We start from the raw sequence: 23,341 nt of genomic DNA, 5'->3' as shown, positions 1-23,341 counted from the left end.
AGGGCCTGACCAGTGCTCGAGTCCTCTTCAGTGACTTCACAGCCCGAGTTCCAGCTCCGGGTCCCCTGTGCTCCACGCGGAGTCCCTGAGTCTCAGGAGAGACCTGGGAAGACCCAGGTGTAAGAACATACCGTAGCTTTTCCTTGTAAATTGGCACCATTAAAACAGAGAGTTATTTTAGTGACTCTAGGCCTGAAAATATCTTAAGCTGCAGTGCTTCTCCTTTCTGTATTGATTTTGGAGCCAACCTCAGAGAGAGGTCACCATGTCCAAAGTTTCCTGCCACTTCTCAGGGTGACGAGACACTTTTCTGTTTTGTTTTGCAGTTGACACTGGCAAAGGAAGGTGAGGTTTTTGTACAACCTAAAGAGAAGCTCATCCTCTGGAATGTCCTTCACTGTCTCGTAAACTTTCATCATCTAGACTGGAAACTGAACTCAAACAAACCCGGGGACACGACCCGATCAAGGAGAGACTGGACTGCGGTGCAGCAGCACACACCCCGCAGCTGCCATCAGTGCCTGGTGACCGAGTCAGGCAGGTCATCGTGACTGAGCGTCTACTATAAGCTAAACACTATGCTCGACACTGAGATAGTTTAGAAAACCAAGAATCAGACTTTTCCTTTTAGAAATTCATCTATAAGCACTTGAAACACATACACAGGTCTCCTAAATATTCTAAGACGTGCCATAAAGGACTCTACAGCTATAAGCTTCAACTTAAAACAATGGCACAGACTAAGAACCAAGCAGTCAACATCCACTGAGAGTCCTGAGTCTAGTTGGTGGTCCCTCCTGCAGACAGGGAAGAATGGGGGGTACAGAAAAGCCCCCACCAATGCAACAGTGATTCAGGTGTCAATACAGTGACCCCGAAAATGTCACACAGCAAGACAGAAGAGGGACCTCAGTCTGACGCAGTCGGGAGTGGCTTCTGGCAGGAGGCAGGTGCTTCGTTCCTGCCATTTACTGAGCACTGGCACTATTCTTCATGCTTCACCTTCATCTCTAAACAATTGGGCAAGGTAAGCAGTACTGTATAGTACAGGTAGGAGAAAAGTGGCTCAGAGAAGCCAAGGAACTTGCCTAAGGTCACACAGCTAAAAAAACTGACTGAGGTATGATTCGAGTCACGCTCTTTCTCCCACTCCATGATGCCCTCTTAACACACAGCGCAGTGAGTACAAATGCAGACTGTTGGTTTCCATTCAAGCCGCCCATTTGCCAGGATCAATATAACGTCAAACCACAAACCTGAATATATAATGATTTCCCTCCTGGGCAACCCTCCCCCCAGCCAAATGCCAAATCACTCTGCACTGGAGAAGAAAAAAAAAAAAAAAGAAAGAAAAGAAAAGAAAAGAAAAGAAAAAGCTGTCATAGGAAGACTAAGGAAATCGCAATTCCAAACTCCCCAAGTTCCTGAACGCACAGCTTTGAAGTGCATGCAGCTCCACGGCATATGGCAAATCAATTACTAGTTTAAATCTTAAAACAAAAACATGGCAAGTGTGGTACAGAAATAATCAAGAACAACGGTTGGGTTTAGATTACAGCGGGCCACTAGAGTTTTGAATACAATTAATCATCATTCCAGGCAATGGGAAGCCATATTGACACTTATTCCTAATTTGAATATTTAATTAGGGTGAAGTTCTTCATCAAATTATCGCAGAACTGGGAGAGCGCCTGGAAGACTCACAGTCCCCACCTTAACCCCTTTCCTGCCGCGCCCCTGCGAGCACAGCGCCCAGCCCAGCCCTGCAGGGGACACCGGCCCTGGGCTGGCCGCAGCCACAGCTGTGGCAGGGGAGCTGGGCGGGGGGGGCAAGAAAGGTCTCAGGTGAGCTCAGACAGTCAGAATGAGCCTGGGTAAGATGAAGGCCCCGGCGCACCATCTGTGGACCTCCTGCCCACCCTGTGGGGGCACTCCTGCAAGTCACCAGGGAGCAGGGCCCGCGAGTGGGCAGACGCCAGTCCCTCATCACACATGCAGCCCACTGAGAACATGCCAGGGAACGTGCAGGCCAGCCGAGGGCACCGGAAGCAGTGCTCGGAGGGTCCACTGCTGAGTGGGCTGGCAGCTGGGGCACCCGGCCTCCTCAGCTGGATTCTAAAACCTGAGTCCAGGGTTCAAAACACGACCCTGGGATCCTCGAACTGGAGTCCCATTGTTGTTGCCACCAGCTGCTCAGGAGACAGGAGGTGAGGCACAGAAGAGCTCAGGGGAATGAGACAAGGGACAGGGCGAGGCTGTCCAACCTGGGCAGGGGGCTGCAGCGTGGCACGGTGGGCCTGCCCTGCACATGGGAGGGGAGCCACAGCAGGCCGGGAAGCAGCAGCGGCGTCTTCTGTCCAAACAGCAAAGGCTCCACGAGGCATTTACAGCCACACGCGGGTTTAGAGGTCTCATTTCCTTAGTGTTCTCCTGTTTCTCTATAAGAAAAGACTTTTGCTGACGTTTCACAGACACCACGTGCTAGCTGCCATACGCCTAACAGTAACGCATGTCCCCCCAAGACGCCAGGGCAGGACCAAGGGTGGCTGCACCTGCACTTGGCCAAGGGAGGTCTAGAATGTTTCTCCTTCAGACTCCTCTGAGATGCTCAGAATGGGGACATCTGATAGCTCAGACAAGGGACGGTCCCTTAAAAGCCCAAGATAGGTTCAATCACCCTCTGGTAAAAAGTCACAGCTACATTTGCAACAGCCACTTTTAGCAGAAAGTGGATCCTGGAAGGGGAGGAAGGAGCCGCCTGACGCAGTGAGGCAGTGTGGCACAGCCCCTCTTGCCATGTCGCGGCCCAGTCTCGGCCCAGCCACCACAGGAGACCCTGGGTCCAGCAGCCTGCTCTGAGCCTGCCTGTGACGGGAGCAAATGGCGTCGGGAACTGTGGAACTTTCCTTTGTATGTTACATTAATCCACATAAGAAAATCTCTTTTAATGAGGAGTGATGTAGTTACAAACTCTCCAGAGCCATAATTAGAGCAAACTAATTGAAGCTGTGTTTTGACACACTTTCCAAACTCACGGGCGCCGGCGACACACTCACAACACTGCTGCAGAATCATTAGGCTAATAACGCTCTCTCGCATCCCGTGAAGCTCGCCCTCCCTCAGATGCTGTTTCTGCACCCGCCTGCCCTGTGGTCTCCACTGAAGATATTAACTGTGATTATGAGCACTTTTGTGGAATTCTAATGTTAAGAGTAACAAGGAGCATCAGCGTCCGCTGCTGTGTGGCACCTCTCCCTTTCCGTCCCCCCACCCCACAGCCAGGGTGACCCGATGCAATCTCAGCGGTACTTAAAACAGTGCTGAGGGACCACGTCCAGTGGGACCCTCTGAAGCCGGGGTTTCTGCACTATTTGTTTCAAATGTTTGATGAGAAAGATCTTTCTTGTTTTGTTAGGTACAATAAAATGAAATAGTTAAGTAGAAATTTTTTCCAAGCAGTTAAAAAAAAAAATCTCAATTTACAACACAGTCCTTGGTAATAATACTAATGAATTCCAGGAGGACATGCCTTGGCCAGTCTCTGTCGCCACCCTGGTGGTGACTGAAGGCAGACACGGCTGCCCTGGTGTTGAGCGGGCAGGGGCTGGGGCAGCTCGGGCTGTCAAGACGGAGCCGCTGTTTGCCACCAACAAGGCCAATTTTTTGGATGCTTAACTCAGACACTCACACACAGAGAGGAAGACGCGACAGTTCTAAATAATGGTTATTAATGACGCTCCCTGCTAAAGTGACAAATTGCTTGTGAAATTTAGAATCGAAGAGGTATGAGAGTGAACGTGTCCTGCTGCATGTGACAGAACGCCCGCAGCACCAGAGCCCCCTTGAGCAGGGAAGACCCCTCTCTGGGCCGGGGCCCTTGCACAGGGGCGGTGATCACGGCCATCTCTCCCTGGTTATCTCCCCGCAGCTCGTGTCACCTCTCAGTGAAAAGTGCAAAGTGGGGCGCCATGTTGAGGGTGCCCTCAGGGTCAGGTGGCAATGCTCTCAGAGCCCAGGCTCCTGCCAATACCCTGGGGTTAAGAAAGCTACCACCACCCCGGTCCCCATCCACCACCCCGTTTGCCCTCCACCACCCAAGGGAAAACGTCTGACCACTGAGAGCGCAGCCTGTGCGGCCGGATGGCGCCACCTGGCCAGCTCTGAGTGGGGAGGAAAATGCTCCTTGGGAAAGTGCCAACGACCGGATACTTCTTTGAAGCTTGGGAGTTTTTTGTTACTTAAATTACAATCCTTGCACCAATCTGCTATTTTTTAAGCCACTGATTACTTTCAAAAAATAAAATTTAAAAAGGAAACTAAGTCTCACTGCTGTAGCGATGCTCCCAGTCCTGGTATTTATTCACTACACTTTAAGTTTTATTCCACTTGAACCCAGTGATGCCAAAACACCGAGCTCCCACATAAAAGAAACGAGACAGAAGCCACGCCTGGGACCCGGCACCACACTTCCACTCCAGACGCTCTAGTCTAATCTCATAAACGGAAATATTGAAAGAGTCTCTAAACCTCGCTGACCTTACTTCTAGAAACCAGGAACATATGGGCACTGCTAGCTTTTCATCTCCTTCCAGCCTACTAAAACGCCTGCTTCTCCAAAGTCAGGAGCTGGGGGGGCTGCCGAACTCCGATCCACAATGGGCTGTGGGGGGGCACAGGACAGCATACCCCTCCGCAGCTGGGGACCAGCGTGAGCAAGAGGAGGCTCTGAGGGAGCGGGGGCAGGCCAGGCTGCGCGGCTGTGTCTGACCCTGGCTGAGGAAGCACTGAAGTCCTAGGTGGCCTGGAGGGTCTTCGCAGGCAGGCAGAGCATGAGGTGAACCTGGCTCAGTGCTGGCTCCTCCAAATCCCAGCTCTCTGCCCTTGACAAGTCACCAGCTCTCCAAGGTCAGTCTCCTCACCTCTTAAAAGTGAGGACACGATTATTTACCTCACAGCATGGTTATAAAAATGAAAACTGTAAGTATGTGTGTGTGTGTGTGTGTGTATGTGTGTGAGACACACATACACACACACACACACTCACACACCCCTTGAGAATTTACACAATACCTGGCAGAACATGTTCAGAAAATTGTGGCTGAAATAATGATGATGATGATGATTATATTTATTCTAATAATAATTATTAATATTATTATTCAACTGGAAACAAAACATCTGCTGCTCAAGAAGGAATTTCAAGTTGAATTCTACCCTACCCGTGGGCAAAACCTCAGCCCAAATAAACTCAAAAGGCCTTTTGAAAGTTACTGCAAGCAGAGGATTTTATTAAATACCCAAATTAATAATTGAAACCCTGCCTTGCAATAGAACTGCAGAGTGCTGGGGGTGCAGTAAGGTCCCGGGAATAGTGGGGGAGAAGTGCTCATTTCTTCTTTATTTGGCGGCTAGATTTACACTGAGAGACCCAGGTGAAATATTCCATGGGGCACCTGCAAATAGACTGTCAGCTTCCACTCTGATGGAAGGTAAAATACCCTCCTCTAAATGGTCTGGTTCACAAAACCGACCCTAAAGTGAACTGATAAATCTGTTCTGACACACGGAAAACTATTTTCATAATCCTGAAAAAGGCCTTTCTCCAAACCCTGGAGCTGCAGCCGCTACACAAAGAGCCCTCCACCTCGGGCCGGGAGGGGTAGCCTCACACCCAGAGCCTGCTTTCCAGGACAGCCAGCACCGAGAGCACACATAACATCACAGCCACTAAGGAAAACAAGACATCCACAAGTCACAGAGATCACCAAGAATGGCACATTCACAAGCAGCAAATGCCTAGTCGAGGCCTGTGCAAGGCTGAAAGCCCAGGCCGCCCAGAGGGGGAGCCGCATCGACTATGAGTCAATCCTTCATTAAACAGGAGCTCTGACTTCCCAGGAAGCCATATTAAAAATTAATATCAAAAAGTGTATTGCTCAGCCTAAACTCATCATTCATATCCAACAATACCAAACTGCATTCTAATGAAATTCCTCCTTCAAAATTACCCTGACACCAACCCTAAGTTTGGTGCTGCTACAGAGGTAGCCACGCACCACTTGCCAGGATTCTGAAAATATTCAAATGCCCTCACTCTGAAGGTCTCTTTCATGCCATTCTCATGACCCCCAGAATAAACCACACCGCTTGGGACCATGCTAAATAAAGCAAGAGCTGTGAAGCCATTCTAGGGGACGGTGATGGGACCTTCTGCGTATAGACACCACATGTTCCCCATGGTCAGCATCCACAGCTCCTGTGCACAGACCCCGGCGAGGTCCCATGTCTGAGGGTGTGAGTGTGACTGTGCAGGCAAGGTCCCATCAGGGGAGCCTCTAGGCAGCAGAGTCCCCACACAGGGCATACTCAGGAAGTCCTTAACAGCCAGCTGTGCTGGTCAGGAGGCTGGAGAAGCTGCCCATGAAGACAGCTGGGCACGTGGGTGGCTGCACCTGATCAGGCACAGGCTCAGCTCCCAGCCAAAGTCTCCCAACCAGGGACCCTGTGACCACCAGCACAAGGGCACAGGGACAGTCTATGAGCTAAAGGCAGATGGAGTACAGGTTTAGGTCCTAACTCTGACACTAACTAGCTGTGTGACTCTGGGTGGGAAATTTACCCTCTGACCTGTGTCCCCAGTTTTGCACAGGGCTGGTCACAGCCTTCACCTCAAGGAGCGACAGTTAGGATGAATGGAGTTGTTATTTCTGAAGCCCCAGGGCAGAGCCTGATGCCAGTCAATGCAATGCAAGCTTCCACTGAAAGGAGGAATGGACAGATATACAGATGGATGGATGGATGATGGATGGATGGATGGATGGATGGACAGATTGACAGATGGAGAGACAGGTGAATGGACAGAGAGGTAGAAGAACAGATGGAAGGAAAGATGGGTAAATAAGGACATGGTGCCTTGTCCTACAAATGTACACTAGCTCACTTTTATACATTCAATAAATATCTTCCCAAAATAATTCCCATGTGCCTGGCACCTGGAGTTCAGAGGTCCCAACCATCTTGGGACCACACAGTTCTCACTCAACTATTCCTGGGTTGAATGAGACGATGCAGCTAAAAGCACCTGCAGGTTCCGATGTGCAGCAATGCATTTTGTCACCTCTGTGATTTCTCTGGGACCAACCTTTTATGGGTTCTTAAAGGAGAAAAGGCACCATGAGAGTCCCCATGATGAGTAAGAAAATATCCAGTTAGAGCCACTTGGAACAAGCAGCAGTGACAGGGAACCAGGAGATGCCGCACATGACATGGCCAGGACGGGCGGAAGCATCCTGGGGGCTCAGGGGAGAGGGGCTGGCAGGAGGCAGGGTGTGCAGACTGGCTTCTGGAAGCCACATAATGAAGGCGGGTGGGAGGCAGGTCAGACAGCAGGGAGCCAGACTAAGGAGTCTGAGACCCCAGGGGATGAGGCCAGGCAGCAAGGACCTGGAGGTCAGGGACAAAGGATGCAAGTATGGTCTGCTGGAGTGAAATCATGCTGGGGCCCCAGGAGTGCCCTGCCCAGCTCTCACCCTATGCTCTGGGCGGGGTGGGGGACTCTTCTCTGAAATAGCCCTGCTATTGGTCCTGTCCAGGGCGTGGGCAAAAAGCAGCCCCCCTGGTGCAGAGGATTCAAATCACAGTGCTAACGTCTGTGCTCTCTGGGCAAAGAGCCCTGCTCTCCAGGCTGTGTCCTAAAAAGACAGTCACATCAAGGAAAGAAAGAAAAACACGTGCCCATCTCAAGAGTTAAACAAACAAACAAGACGTGTGTATGGCTTCTGTGTGAAGGAAAAGGAAATGGAATGGACCTGTGGAGGGGCCAGCATCCCTCAAGCCGAGCAGCAACCCAAGCCCTCCACCGAGGGGACCAGGCAGAGCCCACCTACTCCCAGCTGTCTCTTGCCACTATGGTGAGCAGCGCAGACTGTGCCAGTGTGTTCTCCTCTGGGGACAACTTGGAAAGGCCACCGGGGTGGCCTTGGCCTTGCCTTCTAACCTTCCTCCATGCAAGACACACGAGCCCCAGGCCACGGCTTCCGGCTCCAACCCTCTGACTGCGCCCTCCCTGTGAAGCCTGGGGAGAAGCCACTGGGCCCGCACAGGCGAGGGCCTCCAGCGCCAAACCTTTGGCCATTCAGAGCAGATGGGAGTCTCCACCACGGGAAGAGAAAACAGTCTTCCTGGTCTGAGCAGCATGGACCTCTCATTCTAGTCCTGCCAATACAGGACAGGTGACAGGTGTCACCTGAGGTACAAAGACCATCCTGCAAATAAAAACTGACAGAAAGCAGCCTGAGGATTTGAGGCTATCAGATAGACGACGGGGCTCTAGCGGTGACCCATGGCTCCGCCTGCGCCCCTGACTCACTCTGCCTGTCCATCAGGAGGAGCGGGGCTGGTCCCTGGTCAGGCAGGGTCAAGCAGGCAGGACAGAGCACGGCCCGCTCGTGGGCCTTGACAATGTGTGTGACGGGGACGAGCGTGGGCGGCATGGCCTGAATTCCAGATCACCGCGGTGGGATTTCCTTTCTCCTGCAGGAAGGGCCATTAACCTTTCAGATGACAGCCCTGGGACCTGAGTGATGGAACGATTTTTGAGGTCAGCAAGGATCTATGTTCTCAAAACCTGACATCGACATGCAAAAGTTGTGACTGAATCCTGGTGTCCCTGAGAGAAAGACTAAGGGCATGTGACAGATCTTCTGCAATCAAAATGCCCCATTTCCCAGAGTATCTGTCACAGATTGATAACATCCATGCAAAAAGTTAAGTACAATTATGTCTGTCACCAAGAAACAGACTTCGGAACCCGTGACTGACAACTTGCCGGGGCTGACAAATCACCGAGAGATCACTGAGCCCCAAGGAGCACAGGCCAGCTTACAACTACCTCTTGGGTGAGGCTCCCCGGAGGCTGCACTCGAGGGGAGGCTGGGGACCAGGGTGTGCTGGTGGCTTCCAGTGTGAAGCTGGCCTTTCTCCCGAGGAGGGTGGTGCCAGGCAAGGGGCAGAGGAATTGCACACAACCCCAGGGCCTGGGGTCACGGAAGCTCTTCTCTTTCAGGACCACAGAGCAGGTGACTCCACACTCTGGTGACGGGAGGGTGGACTGCCGCTGCTGGAGCCACAAGGCCAGGCCTTCCAGGGCAGCCCAACCCAAGGGCCACCTGGCATTAAGTATCTGGAAGTTCTAGACGTCTGGGGTCCAGATCACTCGTTCCAGATAGACTCTGCAGGGGACAGGACCGTTCTCGTCAGCTCACGGGTGCCAGCGCTGGGTTGAGACACGGGCCCTCCTGGGGATGAGGCCACAGCAGCACCTGCCTCATGCCAGCCTCCTCCCCTGTCATCGGTGCTGCAAGCAGGAAGGGTGGTGGCTGCAGCCGCTCAGGCTAAGCTCTGCAGCCAACGCCCACTGTGTGTCCTCCCTGTCCACTGGCCATCTTCAGTGCTGCTCTTGGGACGGGGAAGGTGGCACATTTTTTAAACCAGCTTGAGAAGCACCATGACCCCAGTTGTCACCGAGGTCTGAAAATCTGACGTTGTTTGGCCATCCCAGGCAGCAGGGAGCTTTCGACCCCCAGGGAGCTTCTTCAATGCCACAGAATCTCCACCGTTGGTAAATTTCACTTTTCAATTTTTTAAAAAGCTGAGTCCAAATCTGCCTTCTTGTAACCCAAGCCACCTGACCCTACCTTGCCTTCTGTGCTCCCAGCGGCCCCCTCTCCAGCCCCACCCAGAAATTCCACACTGGCCACATGGACCTCAAAGCCAGATGCTTGTGGCCGACCCAGGTCAGAGCACAGCACTGCACTCAAGTGACTTTTAGGTGGTCTGTGTGGCTGTGGGTGACTCCCTATGTACCTGAAAGGTGTGACGGGGGCATGGCCTCCGGGCATCCCCTGCTGGGCATGGCAGGCTGCTTCCCTAGCCAAACTGCACACACACACTGCTGGGCCCAGTCCAGTCTCCTGTGCCGTGGACTATGGGGACTCAGGGGCACCTCTATGGGTGCCTTCACCTTTCATCTCCTGGTCCCCAGGGCAAGGGGCTGTGGAGATGTGGTGTGTTCGTTTTGTCATCCACACATCAGTTCTCCCTAACGAGTCCTTGCCATCTGTGGGTCTGAGCTCCATGTCTCTATGTCTTTATCAAGTCGCTGACTCCACTGCTTAGCAGGCCAGGAGCAGCGGCCCACCAGCATCTCCTTCCAGGTGACACAAAACCGTTCATCTGTCCACATTTGGGGGCTCCTGGTACTTGAACTGCTTTAGATCCTCTGCCTCCTTGAGCTTTTCCAAATCTTCATCCTAAAAGCAGAAGAAGTCCCTTTCCAGCAGAATCGAATGAAAGACCCTACTGTAAGAGGGGGTGGTGTGTTGCTCGGGTGAAGCTGGAAAGGTGCTTTCTCTGTGGGCACACCCTCCCCAAGGCGGCAGCACTGAGCAGAATCAGAAAACCACGGAGGCTCGCGGGGCCCAAGCCAGCCCAGAGAGGGGTGGGCAGGCAGGACGCTCCAAGGCCAGCTCCACCCTGCTGGTCAATGTGTACGAAGTGAGCAGGCAGAGGACTGAGCGCCTCTGCCCGGCCAAGACACAGGCTCAAGTCCTGGGAGCAGCCTGCCCGTCTTCCCTGTCTGCTGTGTGCAGAGATGCTTGTGTGTGAGCTGACTCCCTGCACAGGAAGAGGAACCCTGTGGAGCCATTTGACGCCCCCTTCTGACATGAACTACATCAAACACAGCATGTGATTCACTGGATACGGACAAGAAGCACCCTGGCCCTCCAGGGACTTGCCCGTGCTGGGAGGCAACTCGTACCTGGTTTCACCATGAGCACTTTCTGCAATATGGGAAGCTTTTGTTCCCAGGGGCAATGTCTGCCTCTGGAAAGAGAAGGCAGCTCTGCTAGGACAGGAGGTGCTCAGGTGATGGCCAGTCATCTGTGAAAAGATCCACCAAATGCCCCTTTTGTTTGAAATAAAGTTGGGGGTGACAGCTCACCCTCAGAACAACTGGGGATTCTTTGAAATCTAAGTGATGACAAAAGAAATGAAGGCAGAGCACACTGTTGTTTTTGAGATGAGGGCAGCACGTTGTCTAGGGACCCCAGCCTCTTCCTTCCCGCCCAGGGATGGGGGGAGAATGACTGGCACCTGCTGCTCCCTGCCACCTCCTGGTTGGTCAGTAGAGGGCGCTGTGCCACCGCTCTCCTGCAGCCCAGGCAGCAGCATTTGATCCGGAGGCGGCGTCCACACAAAGACCACACTGGAAGAAGTGTTTCTAGTGTTTGTGGCTTAATAGGCCACGAGAAAACAGAGTGAGCCACCAGCTTGCTATTACATGCTATATCATCACCTATGTAAAAAGCACACAGAAAAAAGGTCCTGAAGAAAACACAACAAAAGGTTATGAGCATTCACTCACTGGAAATGGAATTTGTTTTTCCATTATTTTCTACATTCTGCCAATTTTCTACAAAGCTGCATTTCTCTTGCAATCGAAAAAACCCTACAGTGCCCAAGGACTGGGGAGTCATCTGGAGGGGCTACAGAACAGGGTCCTTGTGAATTTGTGCCAGAATCCAGCAGCGTGCTGGGGACATAATGAGGGACAAGACCCGGTTCCCGCCCCTGCCCCAGAGGGGCACAAGCACAGCCCAGCATGAAAGAGCAGAGCCCAGCCCAGGGGCTCAGGGAAAGCTTCCTGGGAGAGGAGACCCAGGGCGGGGGTGCAGGGCACACGATGCACAGAGGCCCAGAATAGGACAGCAAGAGGAGGCTGCCCAGTGGGCCTGGGGGCTGGGAGACAGAGGCAGGAAACCCGGGAGCTGGACGAGGAGGCCCAGAGTCTACAGAGGAGCTCTGCCCTTACCCTGTAGGTTGCTGCAAACATTGCACCACACCCACCTGAGTCTTCGGCATTTCATTTGTTTTCAAGTCAAAGATATCAGATAGGAAAACACAATCCCAAACACCCCCAAGCCCCATAAAAGGAAGAACCTCTAATGGATCAAGAGGCACCCGAAGCTGTGCCCACCACCTGCATATTGCCACACGGCAAGAGAGGACAGTGTGGCACAGACAGTGGTTTTCACCTGGAAGCATTAACGCACCTTCAACGACCCTACTGCACACGGGCGGACTTAACTCAGCCAAATTAGAATACATTTTATATTGACTATTTTGACGTTTGTTTTATTTGGCAAGTAAAACAAAACTGATCCAATTTCCTTGCAGCCATTGTAAACCATAAACTGTACAACAGAGGTCATAAAATATATAAGCCTTATAAACACTTTGTTCTGATGTGCTACCCTACAACTCTGCCTGGCCCCAGTGGCCGGGTGTCCAGGGCCACCTGCTTTGGTTGCCAGTGACCCTGCCCCCCTGCTGTGGGACAGCACTGTCCCCACATCACCTGGGAGCTCTGGTGCTCCTTGTTTATCCAGCAGTTTAACCCCTGTCCTGAGGTGGTGCTCAGCCTGGGCCCTTCCAGGCCCTGTGATGCCAACAAGGGGTCACTCTAAGTACCTCAGAGCCACAGAACCCTGGGGCTCTCCAACCCCTACAAGGAGCCCAAACTGGAGCCGACATCAAGCATGAACTCTCATCCAGGTGACGGAGTGAGATGACATCCCTGGCACAGGTATGGGCCTCAGCTGGCCTGAGCTCTGCTGATGGTGACCCTCAGCAGTGCCCTCCAGGACAGAGCTATGACAATGCTGTTGGCCAGCCAGAAAGTAAGGAACAAGTACTGCCAGCCTCGCACTCCCGAGCAGGGGGAGACGTGGCTGCTCAGCCTGCAGCTCTGGGAAGCTCACTAGCTCTCCACACCTGCTTGTACCAAGGACACTGCAGACTGCTCCCAGAGCTTCAGGCAGTTCAGGGGTAGTCGAGTTTAAATTCCGACCTTCGTTGATGAAACTGGAGGAAGACAAGAGTGTCCTTGGAGCTGAGGGGTTCCTTACAGTGGCCCAGCATGGAGGAACAGCAGCAGAGGGGGGAACTGGTGGGGCGGGGGGTGGTGTGGAGCCCAGGAGGACGCCCCCCACCCGACACTGTTTTGCTCTGCTGCGACAAGGCTCTGCTCGGCACTCACCCCGCGTGCTGTCTGCGGCAACCTCCTTTGTTATGTCGGCCCCCAGATGCCGTGTCACCAACCTTCCTTGCTTTACCCACTGCTGCAATCCTAGTCGCCACGGCTGTTTGTTCGCGGCCCTCAAACTATTTACTTCTAGTGATGCAAAGGGGTTGTGTCTGATGCGGCTCTGTTTATTCTCTGCTTTTTGCAAAAAGTGTGGAGAGAATCACTCCATCTTTTGGGACTGAAACCAGCTGCAGAGCACCCAGTTCCATTAACCACGTGTCTCTGTGGGTCAACTATTAAAATCAGCACCATCTCCTGAGAAGCTTCCCACTTGCCTCTAAAATCCAAGGTACCCACTTCTCAGTCTGGGGCTCACTGGGAAGGAACAACATGAAAATGAACAGAATTGCCAACCGGCCCTCCTGGGTCGAAGAGGACCGGCCGGCTGAGGAAGAGAAGCTGCCCTTTGGAGGCAGGTGACTCCAGCCATGTGGTCACCACGCCCAATGTCTGCACATCTTTTGAGTTCCTTCAAACAGAAAGACAATTTCAGTCACATACGTGCATCATGTGCACGGGAGACAGGAAGGCCTTTCCATTCATGTCATGCACAGATTTCTAAATGGGCTTTTTAAAAAATCTCCTCTAGAGGCACAAGTTTAAACTAAACTTGCACAAGTGCTCAGTGACACCGTGCACTATTTCATCAGACGTTAAGCAGGTGTGTTTTAAACATGCCTCAGAACCCAAGACCATGTGAGCAAGCACATCGGACACCCGACCAGGCCTTACCTGGGGAGGTTGGGGGCTGGGGTGGAGGCGGCCGAGGACTGCGAGGGTGTTGTGGGTTGAGATGAGTCGTGATTTCTAGGCACTCTGCCCATTCGATACCAGATCCCCATGCTGTTCAGTTCCCTGCAGGAGAAAAGAGAAATCTTCATGGCGCTGTTTGGCCTGGAGCACGAACCTGAGCCGCAAAGCAAACCAGTCATTGCCTCAAACCCCAGAGGTCAGTTCTTGCCCAAGTGACAGGTCCATCACTGCACCTTCTGCCCTGGGCCTCACAACGAGAGCACCTGTGCTGCAGGGCCGTCTTACCCGTCTGGGCTGGCTTCCCACCACAGCTGTGTCTTCCTCGCCTCTCAGCTCTGAACTGCTTTCTATTTTACCCTCCCAGGATCAGTGGCTTTGTGACAACCCCTAGGAAATCCCCCTGTTAGGGTGAGGCTGATGGAAGAGTAGTCCCGTGGACGAGCACGCCTGGGTTTTAGCCAGGAGAGGGATCTCCCCACCCACCCTACGATGCACCCCAGTTTCAGGAGGCAACCCCTTGCAGCGGATGTCACGTGCATTGGCTTCACCCCAAGATCAGCTGAGAAGATGACTTCAAACCACAAAACCCGAAGCATATGCCCCACAAGCCACCACTAGAGTGGACATGCACACGGCATTTCCTGCTACTAGTGTGACAGCCACAGTGGCCCAGCCCACACCACAAGGCCATGCTTATGAGACAGGTGCACCCTTGGGAACTTCACCAGTACTATTTCAGTCACATCCAACTTCTCCATTGCCCTGCAGGAGACAGGACCATCTTTGGGACCAGAAAGAGAGGAAGACCACCTCTTCAAAACATGAAAAAAAATATTCTGTAGATATTTTTGGTAAAGTTTTCAGTGCACCCCACAACTATTCTGAACCTCAATTCTAATTTCATTCAGTTGCAATGATCTCACTGCATCGGGGCCCCATCCTCAGGGGTTTTGCGAAAGCCTTCTTGAACGTGAGGTTTGTGCCTCCTGGGTGGATGGCCCCGCGCCTTATGAAGCCACACAGAAACTGTGCCTATTTTGAAAAATAAGTGACTCTGGGGCTGGGGTTGTGGCTCAGCAATACAGCGCTTGCCTAGCACGTGTGAGGCACTAGGTTCCATCCCAACATCACATAAAATAAATAAATAAAATAAAGATATTGTGACCAACTACAACTAAAAAAAATAGTAAAAAAAAAAAAATAAGTGACTCTGTTCTGAACACTGAGTTCTCTTCCCTTACTTAAAACTAACATTAGAATTGTCTTCCCCTGGGAAAGAATTTTTGGCCCAAGATGAAATGAAACTACACTTTAACGATATTTTCAAAATGATAGGGGAAAAGACTCTAGTTTTGATTATCAAGACAAATATTAGTAAAAACCTATTCTTCAGAATTGTTTCAATTGGTTAAAATTACATCTTCTTACAGTAGCATAGTTGGTAATTAAAAATACTAAAATTAGATTTTGAAAGTTCATTACAAAATTGTTGGTTTCTACCACTTGCAAGTAACTGCACGCAGGTACCGACCTGTGTTATTCCTGTACCTAGTTCTTACTCCTGCAATCCTACCGCTGTAATTAAACCTTGCTGCCAAACAGGAAGTCTGAGAGTATAAAGAAAGGAACCATCACAGTTCCATTTGTTTTTGTCTGTCTGTCTGTCTATGTGTTGGTGCTGGGACTGAATCCAGAGCTCGTGCGTGCTAAGTCAGAGCTCACCTCGCAGCTACACTCCCAGCTCGAGTTCCTGCTAAGAACCACAAAGCCTGGATCCCGAGCATAGGTGTCCCCAGCTGAAGAGTGAAGAAAGTGCTGCTCACGCACATGGCAGCACGCACGGCCACCTCTGTGGCTGTGGCCATGCCACGTCTGCGGGAGGGAAGGCCCTGCTTAGAGAGTGACGGCAGCTCTGGGCTCAAATGAACAAGAGCAAGACAGAGTACAGACCACCTGGGGCTGACCTCGGCCAGGTGGAGGGTGCTCCCTCAGTGACAGGAGTGCCTGGCCAGGGGCAGCAGCATGGGGCCCAAGAGCCAACCCTTGACTGCACACGGCTCCCGAGACCCCCTTCCACTGATGGAGCACAGCACACGTCCACCTTCTGGACGTCTAGCACCTATTTCCTCCCCTTGCCGGCCCTCCCCTCCCCTCCCAGGTCGGGGGCAGACACCCCCTCGCTTTTCATCCTTGAGTTCCAGTAGAGCTGACCCTGTTCAGCCTGGGCCATCAAAGAATGGCATCTTCCTGATACCAGTGTCCAGGTAAGGGTGCCCCAGACCCTAGTTAGATCAGTCAGACAACGAGACTGAACTCCAGAGCTTCTGTGTGAACTACCAGGAACGTGGGTGAAGGCATACACCCTGATGCTTCCCCCAGAGTCAGGTATCAGATGGGGTCCTCCAGAGGACTCTAAGCAAGGAGGAAGACATCCTGGGCATCCTGGGAAACCCTCTGACCACTGAAGCCAATCTGCCCCGAGCTCTTCTGCTGTGTCAGGCAACAAATTCTTCCTTTTGCTCAAGCTACCTGGGTTGGGTTTCCTGTCACTCACAATCAAAAGAGCCCAAACCTGGGCACGGTGGCACATGCCAGTAATCTCAGTGGCTCAGGAGGCTGAGGCAGGAGGATGGAGAGTTCAAAGCCAGCCTCAGTAATGGTGAGGCGCTAAGCAACTCAGTGAGACCCTGTCTCTAAATAAAATACAAAATAGGGCTGGGGATGTGGCTCAGTGGCCGAGAGCCCCTGGGTTTAATCCCCGGTACCACAAACAACAACAAAAAGAGCCCAGAGTGAAACCTGCAATTTCATGAGAGTTGGTATTTATGACGTGGCTCTGGGGCCAGGCCTGTTGCTGCAGCTGTGGGTGAACCTGACACAGCCTGGCCCTGGCCCTGGCAGTTCTCTGCTCATCAGCAAAGACAAACAGCTGGCCCAAAACTGCACAGTGAATTATCAGGGCTACTACTTGTGTTTCGTCCTGACTCAGACCATCTGACAGCTTCCCACTGGGATAAAACCCAGACAGCCACTACGTCCTGGAGGCCCTGCAGATGGCTTCCCTCACAGCCCCCACACCCTGTCCCTCCATGTCTGCTCCGGCCACACAGGGATGCTTCTGTTCCCGGAACACAGACGCTCAGTCCCACAGCTTGCCGGCTCCACCCGTGGGCTCGGTCTGCTCATGTCCACGGCTGGACTCTTTGACACTGAGTCTCTGGTGCAATGCTGCTGTCCTGACCCCCTCACTGAAGCAGCCCATGCCTCACCGAGTCCCGTTTTCTTGACTCTCTGAAATCATCTCATCTCTTTTCTTGTTTGTTGTGTGGTGAGGACGGGGTCTTCCCCTTGCCTCTGTACACACAGGGCCTGCTCTCACACCATAAATCTGCAGAGGGATCAGGGGTCCTGGGTGGCTGCACAGGACAGGGAAAGGGAGGTCCAGATGCGACAGTCCGCAGCAGGCGAGGCACAGGGAGGCCAAAGGCCTGCCAAGCTGCACAGCTGCAGCACAGCAGGAGGGCAGAACGAGGGCCCGGGCTGGGAGGGCCTCACCCGAGGAGTGTCCGAGCACTCACAACGGACAGCAGCAGATGACACCTGTGTTATAAACTTACCCAATAAAAGTGTACTGAGGAGGGGCCTGCTTGGTCCGGCCCATGATCCGAATGTCACAGATGGCAGCTTCAGTGGAATCCCGGGGGATGAATTTGATGCACAGCCTCTTCTTTCTAAAAGCCACCTCCTCTAAAGGAAAGGATAACAGAGAAGACATGAGTTTTGCAGAGACGCCCCCTTGGTCTCTGTGCATCTTACCGGGCGGCAGGATGGACAACTCCACCCTGCCTTCCCGGGGCCACAGGCTATGACAAACAAGTGCACAGTCACACTGCCCCACACCCAGGACCTGACCCCAGATGTGCCCGGCCTGGGGCAGCTGAAGGCCAGGACCTCCATCTGCAGAGGCCCACCGGGGAGGCCAGGCACCTGTGCATTCCACCACACAGGGTTCTCTTGCTCACATTTTATGATAGACATCCTGGAACCCACCCAGAGTGGAGGGAATCGCAGGAAGAACCCCTGTGCCTCGTCACTCGGCTTCATGCTGCTGACCACGGACAGGCCAGTTCCAACTTTCGGCCACCCTAAGTCTAGCTGAATCTTCAAAATGAGTCCCTGATGCCACATCCTGTCCCATATCATCATCTTGGCAGGCATTTAATCAGATGCCTCTTTTCTACAGGACCACATGCCATGACCACTCCTGATGAAATCAGCCAGGCTCCCGTGGCAGCCGATGGGGCCCATGTTCAAGCTGCACCGTTGGCTGTTCTGGATCCTGCTCCAGACCATGTCTGTGCATCACATTTGGTCACAGGTGCCCTGGTCCCTTTTGTGCTCCACAGGCCTGCCCATGATCCTTTTCTTCAGGGCATGGGCAGCCCAGAAAGATGGGCTGTCCCTCCCATTGCTGTGAGATGACGGGGCTGAAGGCTGGACTGGGCTCAGGCCAACCTTCAGGAGAGGCCACCTCACAGGCAGTATGTGTCCCCTTCAGTGTTGCATCTTGGGGATGTTTCCACAGTTTTGCTGGGGACTCTGCTCACAGAGTCCCCAAGTGCAGCTCTGGAAGCCATTTCCTTATCACCAGGTGCTACTGCTAAGACCTCTGAGGGTTTCCCAATGGTGCCTTCTGACGCTGCTCTTCCTCTGCGCTGGCTAGCTGCAGGTCTTCTACATAAAAACAACCTTTCTTCGTCAACTATTCGGTCTTCCCTTTTATGGGAAAGGAAGGACACAGCTGGCAATTCTTTCCTCTCACTTTTCAGGTCTTGGCGCAGCACGGTGGTGCCCTTGCAGCCCTGGGTGGCCGATGCAGTGTGAGGCTGCTCATTTGTGCTTCTGAACACGGGTTCCAGACAGCCCGTGAGGAGGCTGGATTTGGTTGACTTCTGCCACTGCTGTGCTGTGGCTCTGTGGCCTTAGGAGCACCCTTACATCCTCTGAGCCCTGTTTCATCATCTGTGGGAGGGAGCTGGCGAAGCCCAACCTACTGGGGACATCAGGTGGCTGTGAGTGGTGACAAGTACCATTCACCTGCCCTGCCCTGGAACACAGGAGGCTTCAGTAAAGATAAACCACAAGGAAAATTCCATCAAAATCACAGTCGGTCCCGGTGTAAGCATAGCATCTGCGCTTGGTATTGACCTTCAGGCCGTCCAGTTCTGGGGCAGGAAATCTGCATTGACAGCACATTCGAACTTGGGAACAGATGGGGAGGGGGTCCTGCCCTGTGCAGCCATGGTGCTGCTTGGTGGCTGTTAGTTTTTTGGATGAGGGGGAGTTTTTTTTAAAAAGAGCTAGATTGAAACTCCTGTGGTTCCTTCCACAGGTGCAGAAGCCGAGGGCTGGGTCAGACCTGGAAGCCAAACAGCCTCCCGAATCCAGACCCAGAGCACTGTGTCCAGCAAGGCAGGAATGGTGCCCTGGGCTGGGGGTCACACAACCCTGCACCTTCAAAATCTGTCAGCTGCCAAGGTCAGCCTTTGAGAACATGAGGGGAGGCCACTCCCCAGGGGCACCCCAAGTGCAGGTGTCCTACGGGCGGCTGCCACTCGGCTCCTCACCGTGCTCCCTTCCTGGCTGCGGCGGTATGGGGTGAGGAGGAGCCGCTTGCTCACATGCTGAAGCAGGCCTAATTTTAAGTAAACATATTCTACATAGTCAATAGAAATGTGTTCAGTCATGCTAATGAACACAGAGAAAGTACACAGCACTTTACTAAACAAACACTCTTCCGGTTTTTAAGTGCTGTATGACTGCAACAAACTGTGTTTTAAATTAATTACAGGAGTCTCGTCTGTTTGGCTGACTTTATGAAATCAGGGCCTTGAATACACTCACACGACACAGGACTGACCATAAAGCTCTCCTGTCCCCTGGGCAGAGCTCCAGGAAGTAGCCCCATGATGGGAAGTGAAGAGGCTCCCTTGACCGAGCCTCTTATGCAATAAGGCACCGAGGGAGACCTGGGTCCTGACCCCAGAATGTCCATGGCTGGACAATGCCCAATGCAGCCCAGACATGGGGACAGATGTCCCTGATAGGACACCTGGCCCCCCATCGCCAGACCATGGGCTCTGATGGAGCTGTGCCCTGGGCCCCCCAATGTGCTGGCTCAGTAAGAGGAAAACGCAGGATAGGGAACCCTTGTGGCTCTGTAGTGTGTCAACACAGAGACATTGTAGGTCAACTCCTTGTCAAAAATGAAAGCCAGAGCAAATGGTGAAACTAAAAAGAGCCGGGGAGAAGTGGGAATTGTACCCGTCTGTGAGTCAGTCTCAGTCTATAGGCTGTTGCTTCACACGAGACCGAGCAAAAGCAATAAGCCGACCCCTCTGAAGCGTCCAGCTCGCCAGTGAGGAATGCAGTGAGGTCGCTACAATTAAAATAGTAAAACTCAATAAAAAACTGAAAGCCTACGCTGACACAGGCCTGTGGAAACCCAGCCCAAGCTCACATCACCAGTGGAACAGTGGATGGGGGTTCTGGACGTCCACCTGGCAACAGAAAGCAACAAAGCTCACCTTCCCCGAGGCCACGCTGCATGCAAAGCGCCCCGTGGGGAGGTGCGGTAGTTCAGCTAGGAGGGCCCCCAAGGCTTCTGTGGGTGACAACACAAGAATCTTCAGGAGTAGAAGGCTTAGCTGAGGAGAGCTCAACCTCATCAGTGGACTCCCCCACTGGTAGGTTGAACTGGTGGTCACTGTGGGCAGGTAGGGGGTGGCTGGAGGAAGCAGATCACTGGGGTGTGCCCTCGGGGTTCATATATTGTCCTGGTGAGTGGAGCTCTCTGCTTCCTGGTGCCATGTCCTGAGCTGCCTTCCTTTGCCACAGACTCTGATGTTCTGCCTCACCCGGGGCCCAGGGCCAGGGTCGACCGACCATAGTCTGAGACTTTTCCTCCTCTGTTGTTCTCATTAGGTCTTTTGGTCACAGTGATCCAAAAGCTAACAAAACAGGCGGGTACCTCAGGTGATTAAGAGATGATCTAAATATGATCTGTCCTAAAGAAACAGACGAGTGGCAAAGGCAGGGAGGCACGTGCGTGGCTGTCATGCATCAACCAGCATCACGGAGTCAGTTCACATCCTTCTCTGTGGCAGGGAGGTTTTAACTGAGGCCCAGGAGGGAGAAGGATCTACCTGGAGCCCACAACTTCAAGGACAGAGCCAGTCTGTCCAGTCAGTGAGACAGACTCCAGAGTCAGGGGTCCTCCACCTACACCATGTGGCCATTTGTCCCAACAGAGGTGAGGGCGGGAACTGGGAGGTGGAACCAATGGCTCTCCTTCCACTCCTGCCACGCTGCTGGCCTTGGCCCGCCTCTCCCCAGCCTCAGCAAGCTGCGCTGTGCCAGGTGTGTGCACGGCAGCAGAGGAGGCAGACCACGGCCCTCCACAGGAGCGTGCTTCCTGAGGGACGGTGCTGGTCACCATCTCTCCTGCTGGAGCCTGCCGTGCCTGACCCTGGCTGTGTGGAGGGGGCGCTGGCTTCCGTCCAAGTGGGATCTAGGATCAGAGGCGGTTTCCTGCAGCGGGCACCCTGATGCTCACTCAGGGTGTGGACTTTTCAAGTGGAGGAAAGGGAACTGCGGGCAAGGGGAACGGCAACCCAAACTCCTGGAGCCCCGAGAGAAAGGGGCACCGAGGGGAGACAGGTGGGGTCTGCAGAGAGTCTGAGCACTGGGATACAAGGGACTGGCCTGGAGAGTCAGAGTGGAGGCCGACTGTGGACAGGACGTCCTCTAGAACCCCACGTACCCCAGCCACGACAGAGTAACTCCAGCCCTGCCAACCACCCTGGCTTCCTTGCAGAAACTGACAAGCTAATCCCAAAATGCGTGTGGCCACTCAAGAGACCCAGAATGGCCAAAACAACCTTGAAAATGAACAGAGGTGACAGAGTCATGTGTCCCATCTCGAAACTTGCTACGAAGCTCCAGTAATTGAGACTGTGCAGAGACCTAGGGGATGGAACCAGGTCCAGAAAGAACACGCTGCACTCACGGTCAGCGCCGCTCCATAGGGTGCCGACGCAATCCAATGTAGAAGAGAAGTCCTGTCAACAAATGGGGCAGGGACACCTAGACCTGTCCAATATAATAAAGCTGGACCCTAGCTCATAAAAATTAGCTAAATATGATCAGACCTAAGTGTAAGAGCTAAAATGATAAACTCTTAGAAGAAAACTTAGGCATAAAACTTGGTGACCTGGGTGGGATTGGGCAGTGGCTTCTATGACACTAAAGCACAGCCACTAGATAAGCAGAGCTCCAGCAGAGGTGGAGTTCATGTTTCAAGGGCACCATCAAGAACATGAAGAGAAAAACCACAAAATGGTAGAAAATTTTTGCCAATCATCTTCTGATAAGAAACTTCTACTTAAAATACTCTTACAACTCAATAATAAAAGACAACCCATTACCAAGTGAGCGAAGAATTGTAAGGGATGTCTCTGCAGAGCGGGTACATGAGTGGCCGACAGCACCCCGGGAACTAGGGAGATGGAAGTCGAGACCACAAAGAAACCTCACGTGGCCCCCACGAAGACGGCTGGAAACAGAAGGACTGACGGACAGGTGTGTCAGACGTGGAGAAGTCAAGAGTTTCACGCACAGCTGATGGGAACGTGAAATGGTGCCACTGCCCTGAGAAACAGCTTGGTGTCCCCTTGAAAGTGAAGCACAGAGATGCAGTGACTCAGCAACTGGGCACAGACCTGAGAGAACTGAAAACGTGTCTATTCAAAAACCTGTGCACGAACGTTCCCAGCAGCATTGTCATAACAGCCCCAAAGTAGGAACGACCGAAACCGGCAGCCGAGTGAGTAACCCAAACGGGACACCCGTGGGGTGGTGTGTTTGCCAATGGAAGCTGGAGCTCGGGGCCATGGTGCCACCTGCTCCGGCCTTGAACACGTCCCGCAGAGGAAAGAAGCCAGACACCCAAGACAACGTTCCACCCACAGGAAACACACAGGGTAAGCAAATCAGTCAGAAAGCAGATCTGAGCGGCCGTCCAGGAGTGCAGGGGGGGCGGCGAGGGCTGGAAGCAGTGGACAGCCTTGGCTAGGGGTCCAGATTTTCCTTTGTGGTGATAAAATTGAGAGTGGTCTGTAAATATTCTAAAAATCACTGAATCCTACTTAATGGGTGAATTAAATGATGTTTGAACTGTATCTTAATAAGGTTGTTACAAAAAAAACCCTCTGCATAAATACATGAAATCTATCTGTACAAGACAGTGGTACTGTGATTAAAAGTGGCCGAGACAGACTGGAGTGTGCACCTGATATTGTGTGCACAGTGGTGGGAGGCACTAGCGACTGAACCCAGGGGCGCTCTATCACTGAGCTATAACCCCAGCCCTTTTTATTCTTT

The 23,341-nt window shown here is 52.7% G+C and overlaps 1 protein-coding gene across 6 annotated transcripts in view; it reads right to left on the bottom strand.

Moving 5' to 3' along the window:
* Positions 1-23,341, bottom strand: part of Mvb12b (multivesicular body subunit 12B) — a 165,941-nt gene that overhangs the window by 77,225 nt on the left and 65,375 nt on the right. For all 6 annotated transcript variants that reach the window (XM_058581766.1, XM_058581767.1, XM_046451539.2 and 3 more), the window contains 2 exons: positions 17,518-17,647; positions 13,880-14,002 (listed from right to left, as the gene is read on the bottom strand). In XM_058581766.1, the coding sequence (XP_058437749.1) occupies positions 13,880-14,002; positions 17,518-17,647 (253 nt within the window). The remainder of the gene's footprint in view (positions 1-13,879; positions 14,003-17,517; positions 17,648-23,341) is intronic.

The sequence above is a fragment of the Marmota monax genome, unplaced genomic scaffold, assembly GCF_021218885.2.
Source record: "Marmota monax isolate L192 unplaced genomic scaffold, Marmota_monax_Labrador192_F-V1.1 WCK01_AAM20220418_F8-fsc00020, whole genome shotgun sequence".
Lineage (NCBI taxonomy): Eukaryota > Metazoa > Chordata > Mammalia > Rodentia > Sciuridae > Marmota > Marmota monax.
The sequence above is the reverse complement of the archived record's forward strand: the minus strand, read 5'-3'. Positions and strand labels throughout refer to the sequence as shown.